General features: G+C 48.9%; 1 protein-coding gene across 2 annotated transcripts in view; it reads left to right on the forward strand.

Annotated features, from left to right (window-relative positions):
• LMF1 (lipase maturation factor 1) overlaps window positions 1–19342 on the forward strand; it is a 175298-nt gene that overhangs the window by 48551 nt on the left and 107405 nt on the right. For both annotated transcript variants that reach the window (XM_061473468.1, XM_061473467.1), the window contains one exon: window positions 12924–12989. In XM_061473468.1, coding sequence (XP_061329452.1) covers window positions 12924–12989 — 66 coding nt within the window. The remainder of the gene's footprint in view (window positions 1–12923; window positions 12990–19342) is intronic.

The raw sequence follows: 19342 nt of genomic DNA on the forward strand, positions 1-19342 counted from the left end.
TCTGCGGGGTCTCTGTGCAGATGGGTCCGTGCCCTCCAGGCTCTGCTCCCTGGCTGGGGAGCTTAAGCCCAAGCCTCAATTTGCCCCAAGAATTAGGTCCTTTTAATATGTGTGTTATGTTATGGTGTAATAATATTTATAATATATATATGGTTTATATAAGAATATTATAACAGTCTGCTCTGTGCAGTGTTCTGGTGCGATGCCCTTAAGACTGTTGTGAGGCTGCTCCCTCCTCCCCAGGCTGGTGGCAGGGCATGGGACAGGGATGGGGCCACTCAGGGAAAGGTTTTTCTTCTCCCACCTTACCTCCATGTACTGGAGAGCCTTTCCCAGGATTCTGGCCCTATGCTCCTCCTTATGCAGGGTGCATCGTGCAGAGGGTCCTGAGGTGCACCAGGAGAATTTGGGGAAGCCCAAGTGCATCTGTGCATGCGGTGTGCCTTGGCTGTCCGTCGCCTGGGGTTACTTCCTGTAAACAAGATCTCTCTTTATTTGTGTTTTCCCACTTTCTGGGTTTCCCTTTCTAAACATAACTCCCTCTGAACCCCGCAAGTCCAAGCTCTGCCTCACTGAGCTCTCCTGGTGCATCCTTGGAAGAAGCCGCTGCGGAACAGAAAAGTCCCAGAGCACTTTTGGCAGGCAGAGACTTAGAAAATAATTTAGATCCTCTGGCATTTTAACACAAAAGATGTTTCCCCTTTTACAGGAGGAAAAAAAGCTCCTTTAAAGAGGCAGTCTTGGGAAGGAAATAGTGCAGAAAGATTTATAATAATTAGCAATAAATGCTTCCACTGACTTCTCATCATTGTTTCTTAGTAAACGTTGTCCATTTTTCACAGTGTTTTCACAGAGAAAGATCAGTTCTTTCCAGATTATTTGTATCTCATTAGATGTTTAAGCTCTTTAAATCATTCATTCGTTTTCCTATTAGAAAAAAAAAGCTTCTTTTAAGCAACTTCAACGAATCACTTTAGAATTTCATGTTCAACTTCGTGTCTCTAAGTTTTGTTTTTGCTTGGATTCTGTTAAAAAGTGTCAGAACGTGGGTGGCATTTGAAAGGTTACTGGAAAGGGTGGGGATGTGATTAGCTAATAAGGGAGATGAACTTGCTGGCAAAAACCAGGAAGACTTTGAAGCAAATAGAATCTGGATGCCTGTAGTAAAATCGCATTAAATGTAATGAAATCAAAGCTGGAATTGAGGCGATCTCTGTAAATATCAAGGAGGAGAATCAAACGGATGTAGTTGTCATTTCGGTGACAAGCGTGCCCTCATCCTGGGCATTACGGCTCTGAAATGGAGAATAATTATTCTAATTTGTTTTATTACATTAGCGTGGGTAGGAGGGAAGAAAAGGAGCTTTCTTTTATGGCTTTCTCATTATTCATAGGCGAGCGCGGCGGGGCCAGGCTCCCGGCTCCCGCGCCGGGGCTTCATGGGAATTTTTGGAAAATGATGTCTGCAATGTTCTGACCTTTGCCGTCCCAGCTGCAGCCCTCCTCCTCTCTGCAGGGATCCCACACTTGACTCCTTAGCAACCTCCTTTGTGCCTCTGATCTCTCTCCATTTGTCTAGTAATAGCCCTTGGCAGGAAGACTTGTTGTTCCTTCGGTGGCTGTAAAAGGCCGGGAGCCCCTAATGCCAAGTACTTTTGATAAATCCCTTTCACCCACTCCTTGCAGCGCTGTCTTCAAAGTCAGTCAGATGCTGGTGCAGTCCTGGTGGCTTCTCAAAGGGGCTTTCTGGTGGCTGAGGGGGAAAACCAGTGACACAGACAACAAAAATCAACACCAGTGACTTCTCTTTCAGGAAAGTGTTTTCCAGTCCCTGAGTTATTTGGCAGTTGGGTTTTGTGCTGATGCTGGTTTGGCTTCTGAGCTGGACCAGCCTGGGTCCCTTGCAGCAGAATTCAGATGTTCACCTCCTCCATGAGTGAGACGTGTCCTGGGAGCTCAGGGGCCTGGAGGCATCCTCAAAGCATCAGGCAGGTAGGGTTTGTTCACCTGGTGATGGGTTCTTCCAGAGGATCTGGAGCCTGGTCCTATAATCTGCCAATCTCAGACCAGAAATCATGTTCTCCATGTGATATGGAAGCACCATCATTGGACCTTGAACACTGCCAGAGATGGGGCAGCCACAGCTTCTCTGGGCACCCTGTGCCAGCACCTCAGCACCCTCACAGGGAAGAGCTTCTTCCCGATCCGGATCATCCTTCCTGCACTGCAGAGCTCGAACCAGGTGGCAGAGCCTGCAGGTGGGATTTGAGGAGGGTTGGACAGGTCTGGACCAAATCCAGCCTCTCCCACCACCGTGGTTCATAGCAAGCCCTGCACCAGGGTGCTCTGCAGGTGAAAATTTGGGCTTTAAATTAGGCAAGTATTTTAAAGTATGAAACCAATTTTGATAGCCATAATGTGAACATTGAGGTATGGAAGGGCCTTAGAAACTGTATGGCTTTGAAAAAGCTGGAGCCTTTGCTGGGCTGGGCAGTGAAATATTGTGACTGTTCTGAGGTATATAAGGAAAAAGAAGTCATAAACCAACCTCATGGTGTTCAGAGGCAGTTTTACACATCCAGCAGCAGGATGGTGCCACTGCTGTGTATCACAGCTCTAATGTCATACCCATCAACTCTGGTGAATACAACATTTGGGGATGGCATTTATTAGTGACGCTGAAATAAAATCCAGAAAATATTCAAGATTTATCCTTTCAAATGCAGAAGAAAGCTGGAGCAGTGTTTAGTATTAGGAATTCAGTAGTGTGGTCTAAAGGCATCATGTTGGGTCCCTTGGATCCAAGTGCTTTGGGTGCCAGGTCTCGCACAGCCTCGGTTCAGCTCAGCCGGCTGTCCCCTGTCCTGTAATCCTTATATGATTGAAATTTTAACTTCGTAAAGCTCTTTTGTCTTCCATGAACTTGGGGTGTAAATTACAGCTGTTTTGTCTTCAGAATATGTTGGTGTATGTTTGGCTTTCAAAGGATGCTGAAACCACGTTTTCTGCAGGTGGTTGTAGGCAAGGCACCAGTTGGGATCTTCTCTGGGAGTGTTTCATATTTATATAATGAAAAAACATTAAATCTAGAATTTAGGGTTGCCCTTCATTGAAATTTTTGCTCTTTTTCACCCATCTTTTGTAGCATGAAGACACAGGAATGTCTTTAAAGTGACTCTATATCTATCAGGCTGGTGCCCCATTCCCCACCCTTCTCTCCAGAGCGGGTATCAAAAGGGGTTTGCAGACATAGCTTGAGTCACCAGCCTTTTTCCCAGCTTCCCGTGCTATTGGCCTGTCTGTACCACTGTTCCCCCCCCCTCCATCAGCATTAATTTTGGGCTGAAAAAGTCTCAAAGAGAGCTTTGTTCCTCCTTGACGCTCACTCCAGGGAAAAAAGGAAGGAAAAAAAAAAAAGGAAAAAAAGGAAAAAAACCCGTGGAAAATCTGACATCTGCATTGTAGAGAAAAATCAATAGATAGGGAGGAATATAATTATCCCCCACTCCTGAAGGAATTTTGAAGATATTTTTTGTAACAGTGACTCATATCGGCTTCGAGCTTGAATGACATTTTAATTATTTAGGCTTTTTTTTTCCCCCTTTCACTTTGAATCACCAAAGTACAGCAGCCTGGAAGAGGTACAGTTGGGCAGAGCAATCTGCTTGGGATGAAAAGGGAAGGATTTGGGAGTTCAGCCGCTTTCCCTCCCTCGGAGCTGTGTGGCTCAGGGGGTGCGGAGCGAGATGCAGCACCGCGGTGGGTGATGGATCACCCCGGGTGAATCATGTTTGCTGGCATAAAGTACGTAAGGAAACAGTTTGGAGATGTTTTGCTCCTTATGGGAAGTGTAAAATCCTTATGGGGTTGTGTGATGGTGCATCTTGAACTAAGAGTTGAGCCTGGGTGTGATCTGTTGGGGAAGGAGGTCAGGAATGAAAGAGGGGCTGGTGGATGGGGGAGAGGGAGCAAAGGCAGTGCTGTGGATCCTGTTTGGGTGTAGGCAGATTTAATCAGCTAATTAGAAAGGCAATTGGAAGGAGAGTGAACACAGGAAGGAGGGAGAGGGAGGTCTGAAGTAAAGCCTGGAGAGCAGAGACTGTGACCAGGCAGAGATGAAGTGAGATCTTAGTGGGAGGTCTGGGGGAGCTGGAGGTTGGACCTGTGTGGACCTTCCCTGGAAGATTCTCCCCCTTGTCTCCATTGAGGTGGCTGAGCTGCATCCAGGTGGGATGACAGCCTTGGGACATGCAGTGGACACTTAGAGGGGAACACTGGAGATGGGTTTGTGTGGTTCTCATTGTCCGTGGCAGCTGTGATGTGGACATGGTGGAAGGGCTTCTGCCCACCTCTCCTGGGATGGACTCACATGGTTCCCATGCTCTGAGCCCTCTGCTGGTCCTGGGGCAGAAGGTCTGGGGCAGGTCCTGGAGGCCCTGGGGGGTTCCTCTTTATGGGGCTTCCAGTAGTGGTAGCAGGGATCTTCACACCTCAGTGTTTAGCTTAATCCTAATGGCAGGGGTTAGGAATGATGTGATAAGAAGGAGCAGCGCCCAGAAGCGCTCCTCTCACTGAAACAGTGCAGTAGAAAAGTAAGGACCCCTTCTCTTCACATGCCCATCCTCTCTGTGATTTAAGATGATCCCCACAGTGTAAATTCAGCTTTCAGTGTCCTAAAACCAAACAGAGAGGTGTCTTTGGAGGACACAGACACCAGTTGCATGGCTTACATCCCTCTCTGGTTCTGCCTTCCAGTCCTGTGTTACCTTCCCTGTGCCACCATGCGCCATGGAGGTTTGGGATTTGTGCCATGATTCAATCAAAGTCATGAATTGTAGAACACAAAAGCTGTTCGTAAACTTGCTCTCTATGACTTAGTTTTCCCTGAAATCCCTTTTGTTGGATACTCTTTCAATGATGGGGAAAGAGAGGGTGCATGTGAGGTTACTCAGTCAAGCAAGACTGGAATTGATTCAGTGGGAGTGAAGGGGTGATTTTGATTTCCACTCCCAAAGTCCCCTGGCCGCCAGTTGGCAAACATTGCAAATGTATTCAACAATCTACTGCATTTGAAAGAGAATTTATTACTCATAAATAGCTATTTTTCAGCAGGATTACTGAGTTTTACAAACCAGACTTGTTTGGTGCCTTGCTGGCTGGGTCATCCTGCAGCAGGCAGGAGGAGGATGTTTTGCAGTGTGGGTTCTGCTAAGGATTTGCTGGGAAATATGATGTTATTTCTCTGGTTGCTTGTGGATCTGCTCAGGTGACTGTGTGGTCATCTTTGCTTTACCACTGTAGTAAGTTATCAGTGCTAGTGATGATGCTGGAGGCAAAATAGGGTCTTGATCAAGTACATGTGATCATAGAATGGTTTGGGTTGGAAGGGAACCTTAAAGCTCATCCAGCTCCAGCCCCTGACACAGACAGGGACACCTTCCACTAGAGCAGCTTGCTCCAAGCCCCTGTGTCCAACCTGGCCTTGAACACTGCCAGGGATGGGGCAGCCACAGCTTCTCTGGGCACCCTGTGCCAGCGCCTCAGCACCCTCACAGGGAAGAGCTTCTGCCTAAGAGCTCATCTCAGTCTCCCCTCTGGCAGGTTAAAGCCATTCCCCTTGGCCTGTCCCCTTGTCCCAAGCCCCTCTCCAGGTTTCCTGCAGCCCCTTCAGGCACTGGAGCTGCTCTCAGGTCTCCCCTTCAGGAGCCTTCTCTTGTCCAGGCTGACCCAGCCCAGCTCTCTCAGCCTGGCTCCAGAGCAGAGCTGCTCCAGCCCTCTTTTACCTATAGCAGGCCAAGAAAATATAAGTACAGTGACAAAAGTCACCCACCACACCTGCAGTGCATCCAGGGCTGGGTGTGGGAGATGCTGTTCATACATGCCCAGGAGCACATGGATGGAGCAGGGCTGGTGGATGGAGCACACATGGAGGCTAAGCAAGGACGTTGCAGTGGCTCTGGTGATTAAAACCAGGCATTTTACTGAACACCGTTCAGATTAATAAATAAAAAGCCCTCAATGTGATTTTCCTTTCTCTATGAGAAACGCTGCTGAATTTAATGCTCCTTCATTGCGAGCCTGGGAGCACCGGAGGTTGGTGATTTCGAAGCACAAGCAGGTGCAGCATCTCCATCCTCTGTTGTGCTCCTCAGACATGCCCTGAAGGGAGCTAGCTTAGGAGGGGAGAAGGTATTGAGCACATATTTCATTCTGGATGCTAATTCAATCCAGGGTGAACATTTTATAGTTCTCATGCGGGGAGGTTTCTGAGTGTGCAGAATGGCCTGGAGCCACACTCAGCTGTAAATTAATATGACAAAGATCTCAACTTTCCCCTTCCCCAGGCCGGGTTTTCTTATTACTGGAAGGGGCTGGTGTGCACGTTCTGGCTGCCACGAGCTGGGCTGCAGTGCTCAAACCCCAGCACGTCTTTGTACCCCCCATCCCAGCAGTATGAATTTAATAACTCTGGTTGGAGCTGGATTCAAAGCAAGGCCACGGAGGTGAAAGGGCAGTTGCTGGTTCACCGAGCCACCTGTTTCCTTCCCTTTAGCTTCTATTTAATTTGTATTGCTGGATAGCTTTCCCTTCTGATATGTGGGGATTTGAAAGGCCCGTCACCCACCCGCAGTGTCCAAGCAGGGATCTGGGGGGGCTTGGTTTTGTCTTGGGGTTATAAGTGTGCGAGCGTGCATTGGACTTTATCATTGGGAAAAGGAAATAAGCTTTAAAAGCCATTTTCTTCCCAAAAAAAGAACATATTCCCCCTTCTTTAGGTTTATATACTAATTAGACAGAACACAAAAAGGGAAAAATATAAACTGTTTCCAAAATTCCCAATCTTATGTCTCCAATCCTTATGTCAAAATAAAGGCAGAATTCAAGTTTTTAGTTAATGCCCTGCTAGCTCAGGGCTTGGAAGAAACTTCCTAAGTTTGCCAACTCCAAAAAAGCGGGAGAAAAAAATCCCCTTTTCAAGTTATTTTGGAATGTAGATAATAAGAAACAAGTTAGTGCGCTGAGCTTCCTATAGCACATCTTTTCCACGTTTCCCAAATGGTTGCATTGCCATAATGAGCATTGTGCCAAGCTGGAATAATATAAAAGCATGTATAAATGAGAACAATGACTTCTTATAATAGCAGTGAGTGGAACTGAGCCGTGACCCTCACTGTGAGGGTGCTGAGGCGCTGGCACAGGGTGCCCAGAGAAGCTGTGGCTGCCCCATCCCTGGCAGCGTTCAAGGCCAGGTTGGACACAGGGGCTTGGAGCAAGCTGCTCCTGTGGAAGGGGTCCCTGCCCCTCACAGGGGGATGGAACTGGATGAGTTTAAGTCCATAAATACCCATATGTATTGTGGCGTCGGATTGTCTGGGATCTGGAGGTTTTCCTTGGTATTTCATACCTATGAAATGTGGTCAGTGTGTTGTAAGATAACCAGGAGTAATGATGTTCCCAGCTGGCATATAGCCCCCTGTGTGCAGGCAAGTTTAATAAGGCAGGGAGATGGTTGTGTTGGACAAGGAGCTGGAAGTGGGATGGGAAAGATTTTCCTCTCCTTTGGTGTCGTGTTGTATTCATGTCTTCGGGATGCTGCAAAAAGGGATGGTTTAGTGCATTGAGGAGCTGCCTAGTCTTCAAAGTGAGTGATGGTGGGAACACAGTGAGCTGTCATTTCCTACCTGTGAGCATCGCCAGCTCCTGACAGCACGAATTAGAACTAACAGGTCAATTTTGATGTTGTATCAAAAACCACATGGTACCTAGAGATGCTTGAAGACCACAGGGAGAAATTAAAGGTGGGAGGATAGACGGGAGCATGGAAAACACCAAAAACTGGAAACTGCAGGTGTTGCATTTTAATTTGCTTCCTCATCCTTGAACTTATTCGTTTCAGAGCCCAGAGGCTTGTACACGTGAGGGAAGGAGCAGTTGGGCTGAGGCTGGTACAGCAGGTTTGTGGTAGCGGCTGCCTGTAGCTCTTGCCTGGAGGCTACTGAACATTCCAAATACCTTTGTGTGTTCTTGGATCTCGAAGGGATCAGGCAGATCCGACTCTCAAAGCACGCCCTCCAAAAGAAACGGAAAAGGCCTTTGTTGGAGCATGTCCATCCTGGTCGGTCCCACAGTCAGGAATTGCCTCCAACCCAGCGAAACACCGGGTTTGGTCTTAAATCTGTCCCGTCTGAGGCGGCTCTGATTCAGTCGTGTGTTTATGAGTACCGGGCTGCATTGGAGCCTGGAGATGGGCTGGTTCCTTTCCGTCCTTTCCAGAGATCCACCATCTTGTGCGTGTCTGGATCCTTCCCTTGAGTTTGATCTGAGAGGAGATCGTGACGGAGAGCGGAATGGCGGCCATGAGGGAGATCGTGACGGGAGAGGAAGGGCGGCCGTGAGTTGAGATCTTGAGGGGAGATGGGAAGGGCCATGAGGGGAGATAGTGAGGGGAGAGAAAGGGCGGCCATGAGGGGAGATTGTGACAGAGAGCAGAAGGGCGACCGTGAGGGGAGAAAAGGGCGGCCGTGAGCTGAGATCTTGAGGGAGGTGTGGAAGGGCGGCCATGAGGAAAGAGCAGAAGGGCAGCTATGAGGGGAGATCGTGAGGTGAGAGGAAAGGCAGCCATGAGGGGAGATAGTGAGGGAGAGTGGAAGGGCAACTATGAGGGGAGATTGTGAAGGGAGAGAAGGGCGGCCATGAGTTGAGATCTTGTGGGAGAGCAGAAGGGCGGCCATGAGGGGAGATTGTGAAGGGAGAGAAGGGCGGCCATGAGTTGAGATCTTGTGGGAGAGCAGAAGGGCGGCCATGAGGGGAGATCATGAGGGGAGAGCAAAGGCAGCCATGAGTTGAGATCTTGAGGGAGAGCGCAAGGGCAGCCATGAGGGGGGATCGTGAGGGGAGAGGAAAGACAGTCATGAGGGGAGAGGAAAGGCAGCCATGAGGGGAGATCTTGAGGGAGAGCAGAAGGGCAGCCATGAGGAGAGATTGTGAGGGGAGAGAAGGGCGGCCATGAGTTGAGATCTTGAGGGAGAGCGCAAGGGCAGCCATGAGGGGAGAGCAGAAGGGTGGCCATGATGGAAGATCATGAGGGGAGAGGAAAGGCAGCCATGAGGGGAGATCGTGAGGGAGAGTGGAAGGGCAGCCATGAGGGGGGATCGTGAGGGGAGAGGAAAGATAGTCATGAGGGGAGATTGAGAGGGGAGAGGAAAGGCAGCCATGAGGGGAGATTGTGAGGGAGAGCAGAAGGGTAGCCATGAGGGGAGAGAAGGGCACCGTGAGTTGAGATCTTGAGGGAGAGCAGAAGGGTGGCCATGAGGCGAGATCGTGAGGCGAGTGGAAAGGCAGCCATGAGGGGAGATCATGAGGGAGAGTGGAAGGGCAACCATGAGGGGAGACTGTGAAGGGAGAAAAGGGCAACTGTGACCATGAGTTGAGATCTTGTGGGAGGGCGGAAGGGCGGCCATGAGTTGAAATTGTGAGGGAGACCAGAAGGGCAGCCATGAGGGGAGATTGTGAGGGGAGATCGTGAGGGAGAGCCGAAGGGAGGCCATGAGGGGAGATCATGAAGGGAGAGAAGGGCGGCCATGAGTTGAGATCTTGAGGGAGAGCAGAAGGGAAGCCATGATGGAAGATCATGAGGGGAGAGGAAAGGCAGCCATGAGGGGAGATCATGAGGGAGAGCAGAAGGGCAGCCATGACAGAAGATCGTGACGGAAAGCAGAAGGGCAGCTATGAGGGGAGATCGTGAAGGAAGAGAAGGGCTGCCATGAGTTGAGATCTTAACGGGGAGCAGAAGGGCGGCCATGAGGGGAGATCGTGAGGGGCGACAAGGGGCAGCCTTGACGGGAGAGGAAGGGCAGCCATGAGGGGAGATTGTGAGGGGCGACAGGGTTCAGCCTTGAGGGGATAGGAAGGGCAGCCATGAGGAAAAATCATGAGGAAGAGCAGAAGGGCAGCCATGAGGGGAGATTGTGATGGGAAAGGAGAGGTGGCCGTCAGGGTGAGTGGTGATTGTGAAGAGAGAGCAAGGGCAGCCATAGGATGTGAGGGGAGATCACGAGGGGAGGGCAGGGGCTGCCATGGGGCATGAGTGTAGGTGTAAGGGCGGCAGCTGTACAGTGTGAGCCACAGTGAGGGGCAGATGAAGGTTGGCTGCAAGTGGAGATCATGAGGGGCAGCCATAAGGGGAGACCTTGAGGAGAGAGGAGGCGTCGCTGTGAATGGAAATCGTGATGGGAGATCAGTTTGCCCTGAGTGTGATGGGTTAGTGGTGGCCTTGGCAGTCCTGGGGTAAAGGTTGGACTTGATGATCTTTAAAGGTCTTTTTCAGCCTAGTTGATCCTATGATTCTATGATCTGTGGTATGGCAGCGTAATGTGCTGCAGCTGTGGGGTCCAGGCCAGTTCAATGTACACACAGGAATCTTGAAAATGGATTGGGAATTGTTAGCAGACTGAGAGAAATACAGTGAATGTGAAACTCTGGCAGATGGGGGGATCCCCATTTCCTCCCCTCCTCCTTCTGTCCCGTGCTCACTTGGACCCAGTTACCATCTCTCAAACTAAGTTTGCACCTTCAAGAGAACAGGAGCTGTTAGCGGAAGCCAAATAATATGGGAAGAGTGTGTAAATCCGGAATTGATCCGAGCATGGAGCAATAAGGTATGTGAGAGCTCATCCTGGCTGTGACCATATCCAGGGATCCACAGCTCTTCCAAGTGGGATTACTGAGGGAGGCACTATGTGTCATCCTCCTTTCCTGGTCCTCCTCATCAGAAACAGAGCTTTCGTGCACTGCGTACTCTTGTTTCTTGGTCCAACTTCATTTAAACTCAGATGCCAGTGTGGGAGTGGAAGTGGACTCCAAGACAGCAGCAGGGGAAAGAAGCCTTGAAACGCCCCCTAATTATGAGAGTGGGAGTTTTCTGTGCTGCAAACCAGATTTGATATTCAGAGCTTTAAGTGACTTTTCCTGTTTGAAAGCTTTGTAGTAAACAAAATGTGATTAACAGTCCCTTAGTGACTCATTGCAGGGAAGATTTGGATTTTCACTACGGTGCTTTTCTATCCTATACTTGTTTTAATTATCCCTGCTGAATAATAGAACTTGATTACAGCCTGGCCAAGGTAGGAGGGGAGGTCATCAAGATAGCTGTCCTCTTAATATTCTAGCATTCTTGCACAGAGCCTTTCTCAGTGTCTGTCCAGCCTCTGTGCCAGCAGCAGCACATCCTGTGAGATGCTATCAATATATCCTGTAACTGTAGAAAAGGTTTGAGGGGCAGAGTGAGCTGTGGGTGACTCAAGAGGGGAAGATGAAGCTGTGGCTGTTGACAGCAAGGCTGTCTTGTCTCTGCTGCAGAGTCTCTGCTGGAGAGCCTCTGCTGCTCCAGCCCTTGCAGAGTGATGGAGGAGAGAGTGATGGGATCTGCTGGGTAACTCACTAGAGAGGAAAACTGCAGTGGCTGGTACCCACTATTCTGCTCTTCTGTCACACAAATCCTCTGTGGTATCACTTTGCATCCACTGTGCTTTTCCCTGTGCCTTCCGCACCAGCTGTATTTGGGGTTTGGTGCTGGTGCTGGTAGGGGGTGTCCCTTTCATGAGATGGAGGCTTCCCAAGCCGGGGTATTTCTTCTCATAGTGAAGAGCTTCTTTCTAAGTGGATGTTTCTGGATATTTACTTATAATGTTGGGACAGTTTGGGGCTGGGGATGGATCTTTAACTGGAATTTGGAATTTTCCTGAGTCTCAGACACATTAAACTATGTTTAATGCTCCAAGCAGAGATATATTTTTTTAAACAATTTGGATGAAACCCATAGGCCAGGATGTGCCATAGAGCATCTTCTCCTCTGAGGTCTCAGATTTTAGCATTGAAACATCACTGGTCTCTTATTGAAAACCTTCCCTAGTGCAAACATAAAGAAGCTTCAGGATGCTCATGGTGTATCCAGGAACTGGTCCTTACAGGAGCTCCCTGTATTTTTCTACTGAGGAAGGCAGGAACATTGCAATTAGTAGCAATGTCAGAGGTAGGCAAATACCCCCTAATTGTATGCAGATGATAGAGCTGGTTCAACCTTTTGACTAGTGAAGCTTTCCTCAATTTGGGATATTGTGATCCTAATCAGGGACCTTTCCCATACATCAAAGCTGACAAGCTGAACCCGCATACCTTGGGGCTGGCACGGCTTGATTGCAAGGCTTCCTGCTAGCAGGCTCATCCCTGGCCAGGTGTCTTTCCTGCTGTGGACGACTGATTCCGTTCTACTCTTCATCACCGAGGCAAAGAAATTTAATCCCAATATTACTGCCAGCCCTGGAATGGACCCACTGATTTGGAAATTTCACCCTCTTGTTGCCCTGAAATATCAATTCACAGGAACCTCTGATACCTGCTTATTTCATTGCCAACCTCTAACCTAAGGTGGAGCAGACCTGTCATTAGGGCATTCATCTGTGTTTAGATCTGTCAGCTTCCTTCCCCTTCTGCTCTTTTGTTTCTCTAATTACTTTGATTGCATCGCTGGGTCCAGCTCTGTGAGGCTGCAGGTCCCATCCCTGCCTCTGTCGCTGATTCCTTTTCTATAGGTGGCTTTGGGAGAGGGAGACACCTGGGTCTGGATTTTGAGATTGTGACCATGGCATGTTTAGTTCTGCAGGTGCTTTTTCACTGTTACACAGACATGGCCCAGTGGCAGAGCTTTGTTTTTCTTACTGCTCCTCGATGCTCTGCACCTCCTGCCTGGTACCTGGTGATGCCGGGAGCCAGTGTGGAAGCTTTGCACTTCCCTGCTGTTACCAGCTGTCCCTGTAGTTGAACCAAAGTATTTGGCATCTTGCAATAATACCTTGACATACAAGATAAAGTAAAATATAATATTTGTGACTGTATTTTCTGTCTTTTATTTCTTTTCCCTCCAGGGTCTGATTAAAATCCGAGGAGATCGCTGCTGGTGGGAGTTAACTTGCATGGATTATCACTACGAGGTGAGTGATCTGCACATCGAGGATAAATTCTTTTGTCTGCTTTACTTTGGTAGAAGAATTTGCTCTCCATGTTTTCTTTCTTTATCATAGCCTTCTGTCTCTGGCAGAGCAGCAATGTCTGTGTGCCAGCTAGGTGATGCTGTTTTTCCCACTTGCATTCCTAAATGATCAGCTTCTCTCTTCCCCTCCCCTCACCATCATGGACTGATTCAGGGCAGACCTGAACCTCACTGAGAACTTCCTCTGTTAAAATCCTGCAGGAGAGGAACAGAAAGGAGTTTTCATTGTGTTGAATGCTTTCTGCTTATACTTCCAAAACATGGATGTATGTAGACAGAAATAGAGCATCTCAGTGCTGTCCAAGATGCAGAGCACTAATCGCTGGCAATTCAGAATCATACCATTTTATCTTTTGGACATCTGTTGCAGTGATTACATTGCATTCTAATTAGAAACTGTGGTTTGAGTTCTGGCTCTGAGTGTTGTCTCCTCTGTGATTATGGAGAGCGGAGCTCAGCTTCCCCTCTCTTTTACCTAGATTTTTGCATTTGTGCTTTGTATAAACAGTGTTAAAAAAGAAATTGCTGCGTACAGCAACGCTCCACTGGGCAAGGAGCCCTGGTTTAGTGAAGGAGACATGGTACTGGAGCAGTATTCCCTCCCTTAGATTAATAGTGCAGCCACTGAAACCTGCACACCATGGTATAATGCCTCTGCTCTATAATCTGTCTCAGCCCGGGGCAGTTTCTGGTGCTGGGTTTGTTGGTAAGACCTGAGCTGTCAGTCCCTGGGGATATACCTTCGGGGTGATGTTCTCAGTGGACCTTCATCACGTCTGGAAACCATTTCCCCTTTCCAATTAACCCTGGCAGAGCCTGACTTCCCTGACCTGCAGAACGTGTTCTGAGGTGTTGCCTATGAATGACTGTGCAGGGCAAGCACTGAGCAATGGAAGTGGGGATGCTCGGACAGGACCTCAGTCTTTCCACCTTGTATGCATGGGATTGCATGTGAGTGCCAGGGACTGTGTTACCAGTCCTGTTAGAGGATTGGGATTCCTCTTCCCAAAATAGGAAAGAGATCCATCAATTTCCCAGGCGCTGACACTTTTATTTTTCACTCCTGGTTAAGTGGTTGCTTATTGTGAGATGGAATTTTGCGGGTCCAGAAAGCTGTGTGTTTTCAGCTTTAATGCTCCTTTATTTTTCTGTTATCTTTTACTTGCAATGGGTTTCACTCACTGAATGCCCATTACAGAGGCTGCTCAGTGAGCTCCTGTTGCCCTGTCAGTATCCTGCTTCATTCTGAGTAAAACTTTGGATGCAAAGACCCTTCAGTGCTGTCGCTCTTCATCTCAGACACAGAGGTGGCTGCAGTAAATTGTCCTTCCTTTCTGTCATGCCCTGCCAGGCACCTGGCAGCAGGCTGAGAAAAGCCAGCTCCAAGTGAGCCCCCCAGCACCCCCTGGCAGGCTCCGCTGTGACCCCAGCCCACATCAGTCAGCCTGCATAATTCCAGATAGTTCAAATCAAAACCAGAATCAGTTCTGGAGCCCACAAGGGCTAATTAAGACCATTCCTGTCATATCCATAATGCAGGATCCCCAGCCTGTATGAGTAATTGGGAACAGGGACAGGGGGCAGATCACATTATCAATATAAATTATTTTAATCCACACAAAAGAAGCTGCAATAAGAGGAAAATGAAAGAGGCCAAACTTCATCTCCCAGTGATAACATAAGGGTGCAATTCACCTGCTGATTTCAACCAGTCAGAAGGGAGGAAGAAAAGGGTGAAGCTGAAGATACATCTGCAAGGAGGGGAGGGAACTGAGAATCTGCTCGTAATTAGGATGATATAACTGGGTATTGGACCAGCTCGTAAGTGGCCTTGGGCCAAGTGGAGTCTGCTGTGATGTATGTTGGCCACCCCAGCTCTCCTGTTCCAGTCCTGAGCTGCAGTCCAAAATCTACATGGGCTTCTCTGCCAAGAGAATTAATGAAAACACATGGCCTCCATCTCTGGCATGGTGAGCGCGCCCTGGACTATTTATTTGTAGTAGAACCAGCAGCTATGCTGGTGGAAAATAACATTTCCCCTTTTGTCAGGAATCGTGTGTGAAATAGTAAAATGTTGTTATGGCTTGGGTAATTAAACGGAGCATATTTTCCCTCCCTCTTTCCTTTCTAATGTGCAGGGCCTTAATCCCAGCCTTTATGGAGATCTGTTCCTCAACTGAAGCCTCTCTGTTTAGAGGGCTTACGATCTGTAATGCTGTGTAATTTGGAGAGGGAAGTGGCAGAACACATGGTTTACATAGGAAAGGTATTTTCCTACCAGCCTAAGTCTGCTGTGATCCCTGAGGGGTAGATGGGCTCCAGTGAGTGTGGAAGAGAAAGGCAGGCACTGATGGAGATGAGAGGACTTTGCTTCACCACCATACCCAGCCTGGCACATGGAAACTGCTTGGAGGCTGGGGTGGAGGTAGAAACAGTAGGTGGATTAATCATGGCTCTGGGTGCCAGGAGTCCCAAACTCTAATCCCAGTTTGGCAAAACACCATAAACAGGGAGTTTAACCTCCTTCTGTGTTAGTTTCTTTGCTAACTTGTCCATAAGCTCCCAGGTAGGTGCATTATGTTTGCACCCTGGTGTGGATGTAAATCAGGGCTCCTGGTGCCCCAGAGCTTCACTTGCAGATGTGTCCACGTTAGCATGTGAAAATGGACCTGCCTGGGAAGTTACAGGTAAGTGATGTCCTGGAGTCTGATGTACCATGGGCTTTATTTGTTTTCTGTTGGCTTTTGTCCCTGTAAAAAGTCCCAGTCAAAGGGAGGCTTTTGCTCAGTGGAACCTCTTCCTGAAGCAGTTTGTGCAGAGCGAAGCTGCTTCTGGGTTTCAGGTCTGTTTGTCATCATGATTATTAAGCATTTATCTACTGTGTACATAAAGGTTTACAAATCTGCTTGCAGTAGTTTGCAGGCTGGAGTTAGATTTCTGCTTCCACTGGAGCATATGGCACAGATCCCACAGTGTTCAGCAGCATCTCATCTGTTGGGGAAGACAGAGGCAGCCTTGGTTCCCGGTTTGTGTGAGAGGGGAGATGTGGCTGAGCATGTCCCCCTCATCCAGAGGCGTATTTCAGCCCCTATGGAGTGCAGCATCTCCCTCCCATATCCAGGCTCCCATTGCACCAGGGGAAAAGTCTGCTGTGGAAGGTTCTGGCCACTCAAGGCTGTTTCTGGAGCATGCAGGACATTGCCCAAGCATGGGTGGCAGCGGCTTCTAACTGCTATTAGGTACCAGCTCTATGAGCCAGGCATGGGAGCAGAGAGCACCAACTTGCTCCCCAGGGGCCCCTTCCCACTCCCTCCTGTGCCAAGCTTTATCTGGCCCAAGCTTTGCTAGTTCTGGGTGTGCTGCTCAGCTGGCACGAGCACAATGTCTTAACGTGCTCCAAATGGAGAAAATACTCTTGTGCAAGACCCGTATTTTACAACCTCCCCGCAAACCTGCAGCTCCCCGACCCTCAGTGCTTGTGCCGCAGAGCACCTTGCGACCATATGTGTTGGCACAGGCCAGGTTGGAGTGGCACAGCCTGGAGACGAGCAGTTCTGACCCACAACCAGTCCAAATGGAGCCTGTGGGTTTGGATGCTGGTGGTGGTCTTGGCAGAGCAGTTAAGCAGATAATCTTTGGGCTTTAGCAATGGGAAAAGTCCTCCATGGTCACATTGATGGCGTCGCCCTGTGTTCCACTGCAGAAGTACTCCCCGTGGGATGCAATCCAGTGATGCATTTTTCTAATGGCTGCCAAAGTGCTGTTGCTTTTTAATTACAGACAGATATCTTATAAAATTCAGCCACCAACTGGTAGGAACAGCTGCTGAAGCAGCTGCTGGGGCAGGCGAGCGTGGGGAGGAGGGTCCTGCTGGGCATCCTGCTCCTGTGCTTTGCACTGAAACTGCCCAGGGACTGCTAAAAACACCCAGGGGGTCCCGTATGTGGGACCTGGGTGGCCTGTATTTGGCTGGGCTGATGCTGGGTGCAGCTCAGCAGAGGGGAGAGCCATTGCATGAACCAGACAAGGAAGCTGTGGCCCTTCTGCTCACTACAGGGACAGCTCATATTTGCATGGAATCACAGACTGGTTTGGAAGGTTTCCTCCAGGTTTCCTGCAGCCCCTTCAGGCACTGGAGCTGCTCTAAGGTCTCCCCTTCAGGAGCCTTCCCTTCTCCAGGCTGACCCAGCCCAGCTCTCTCAGCCTGGCTCCAGAGCAGAGCTGCTCCAGCCCTCACAGCATCTCCTCTGGCCTCACTCCAGCACTTCCACATCCCTTTTGTGCTGTTGCCCCAGAGCTGGATCAGGGCTGCAGGGGGGGATCTCCTCAGAGCACAGCAGAGGGGCAGGATCCCCTCCCTGAGCTGCTGCTCATTCTCTGGGGGTGCAGCCCAGCACACGACGGGGTGGGGGTCTGGGCTCAAGCACACACTGAAGCTGGGTCACAGGGAGCTTCTCATCACCCAACACCCCAAATCCTTCTCCTCAGGGCTGCAATTCTGTAGTCTTAATTTTAAGGTAGTTGTTTTTAAGTGATGCTTTGAAGGGAATGCCTTTTATCCAAGAGTTTCTCAATGATTTGCATCCTTTGCTGCAGAACACCAGGCTAGGATGGCACACTTAGTGCCGAGACAGAGGGATAAAGGGAAAGGAAAACCAAAACCAGCTCTCAAAGCAACAAAATCTCTGTCAGCATTGGAAGTAAGACCCAGGCTTTGCTTCCCTATGCTGGAGTCATCTGTAGGTGCTCAGGATGGGTCTGTTGCCATGAAGCAGGAAAGTTTGAAGGACTTCGCTGAAGCGGCCTCTACTTCACAACTGAGTCACGTTTTAGTTCTGTGCGTAGGACGCTGCGAAGCCACAAAGGTCACTCCTTCTGATTTGTACAAATTGTCACTAATTATTCTGTGACTGTTTCTCTTAAATAGAGGCTGTCAATCACTGCTCCAGCTTCTGGCATGCAGCAGCTCTCCGGTTCCTGGAGAAGCTCTCCAGAGCACAATGTCTTTTGTACCTAATTATGGGCTTGCTGACTGATAGCTGTGCTGATAAGGGTGAGAAGGAAGCTCTAACTGCTCTTTAACTGCCTCTTGATTTCTTTTCTCCCTTCTCTTCCCTCCATTAAACCTCGTTAGACTTTTCATCTTGCTTATCCCAATCTATTATGAAACGAAAAGTAAATAATATCTAGCAATTCATTTTGATAAATCAGAAAATGATCTGCTTTCATCATCCCTGATGTCTCAGGATGGGCTTTATTCCAAGAGTTTGCAATGCTGGAAGCAAAAATGTTCCTAACAGGGAAGCAGGTACTCAGACCTTCTGCTCAAAACGTGTGTTTAAAGTTACAAATTCATGTGAGGGAAATAGTGCTGAATTAAACAGAAAACAAGAATATTTAAAAGAAGTAACAGTCAAAGCATTTTGGAGATGTGCCAGAGCTGCCAGAGGGGAGACTGAGATGAGCTCTTAGGCAGAAGCTCTTCCCTGTGAGGGTGCTGAGGCGCTGGCACAGGGTGCCCAGAGAAGCTGTGGCTGCCCCATCCCTGGCAGTGCTCAAGGCCAGGTTGGACACAGGGGCTTGGAGCAAGCTGCTCTGGTGGAAGGTGTCCCTGCCCGTGGCAGGGGTTGGAGCTGGATGAGCTTTAAGGTCCCTTCCAGCCTAAACCATTCCATGATTCTATGAAAAGGGTATGGAAGTCCAGCAGTCGGTGCTGGCAGGGCCTGGGGTGAGCTCAGCACTGCTGGATGTGTGGCTGGAAGCCCAGGGCAATTGCTGCCCTCAGCATGTGGGAGGGTTTTAAGAAGTGACCATGGGATTTGGTAGATACTCTGTGTGTTTCTGGGGTTCCTCACAGCCCATCATTACTTGAAACAGTAAAATGTGTACTGTGAGCGGTCTTAATGACCTTAAAGGTCTTTTCCAAACTAGTTGTTTCTGTGATTCTGACTCCAAGTGACTTGTGGTTCATCTCTGCCCTCACTGGACATCTTGCCATGTAGAAGCCAAAGCTGTTGTTGATGAGTCCTCTGTAAGGAGACCAAGGAGAAGACGAAGTTCTGACCGTGGTGGATTATAAATGCAGTTTATTTTCATCTCCTGCTGTGAAAGCAAACTGTTCTTTGGGTTAAGGTGACTGACAGCAAAGGGAAGAGCAGTTTGTGTTCAGCTTTTTGAGTTTTTCCATTTGGTCAGAAGTTTTGAAACAGGACCTTTTTAGAGGCATAATTGAAAAACCAGTTGTCTTCATTCACACGTACTGAAGTGCTGCTTAGTGTGGGTTTGAACTGAGGA

This window comes from Pezoporus flaviventris, unplaced genomic scaffold (genome assembly GCF_033815535.1).
Source record: "Pezoporus flaviventris isolate CSIRO_AGI_PZ_B2104156 unplaced genomic scaffold, CSIRO_AGI_Pfla_v1 ptg000078l, whole genome shotgun sequence".
Taxonomy (NCBI): domain Eukaryota; kingdom Metazoa; phylum Chordata; class Aves; order Psittaciformes; family Psittacidae; genus Pezoporus; species Pezoporus flaviventris.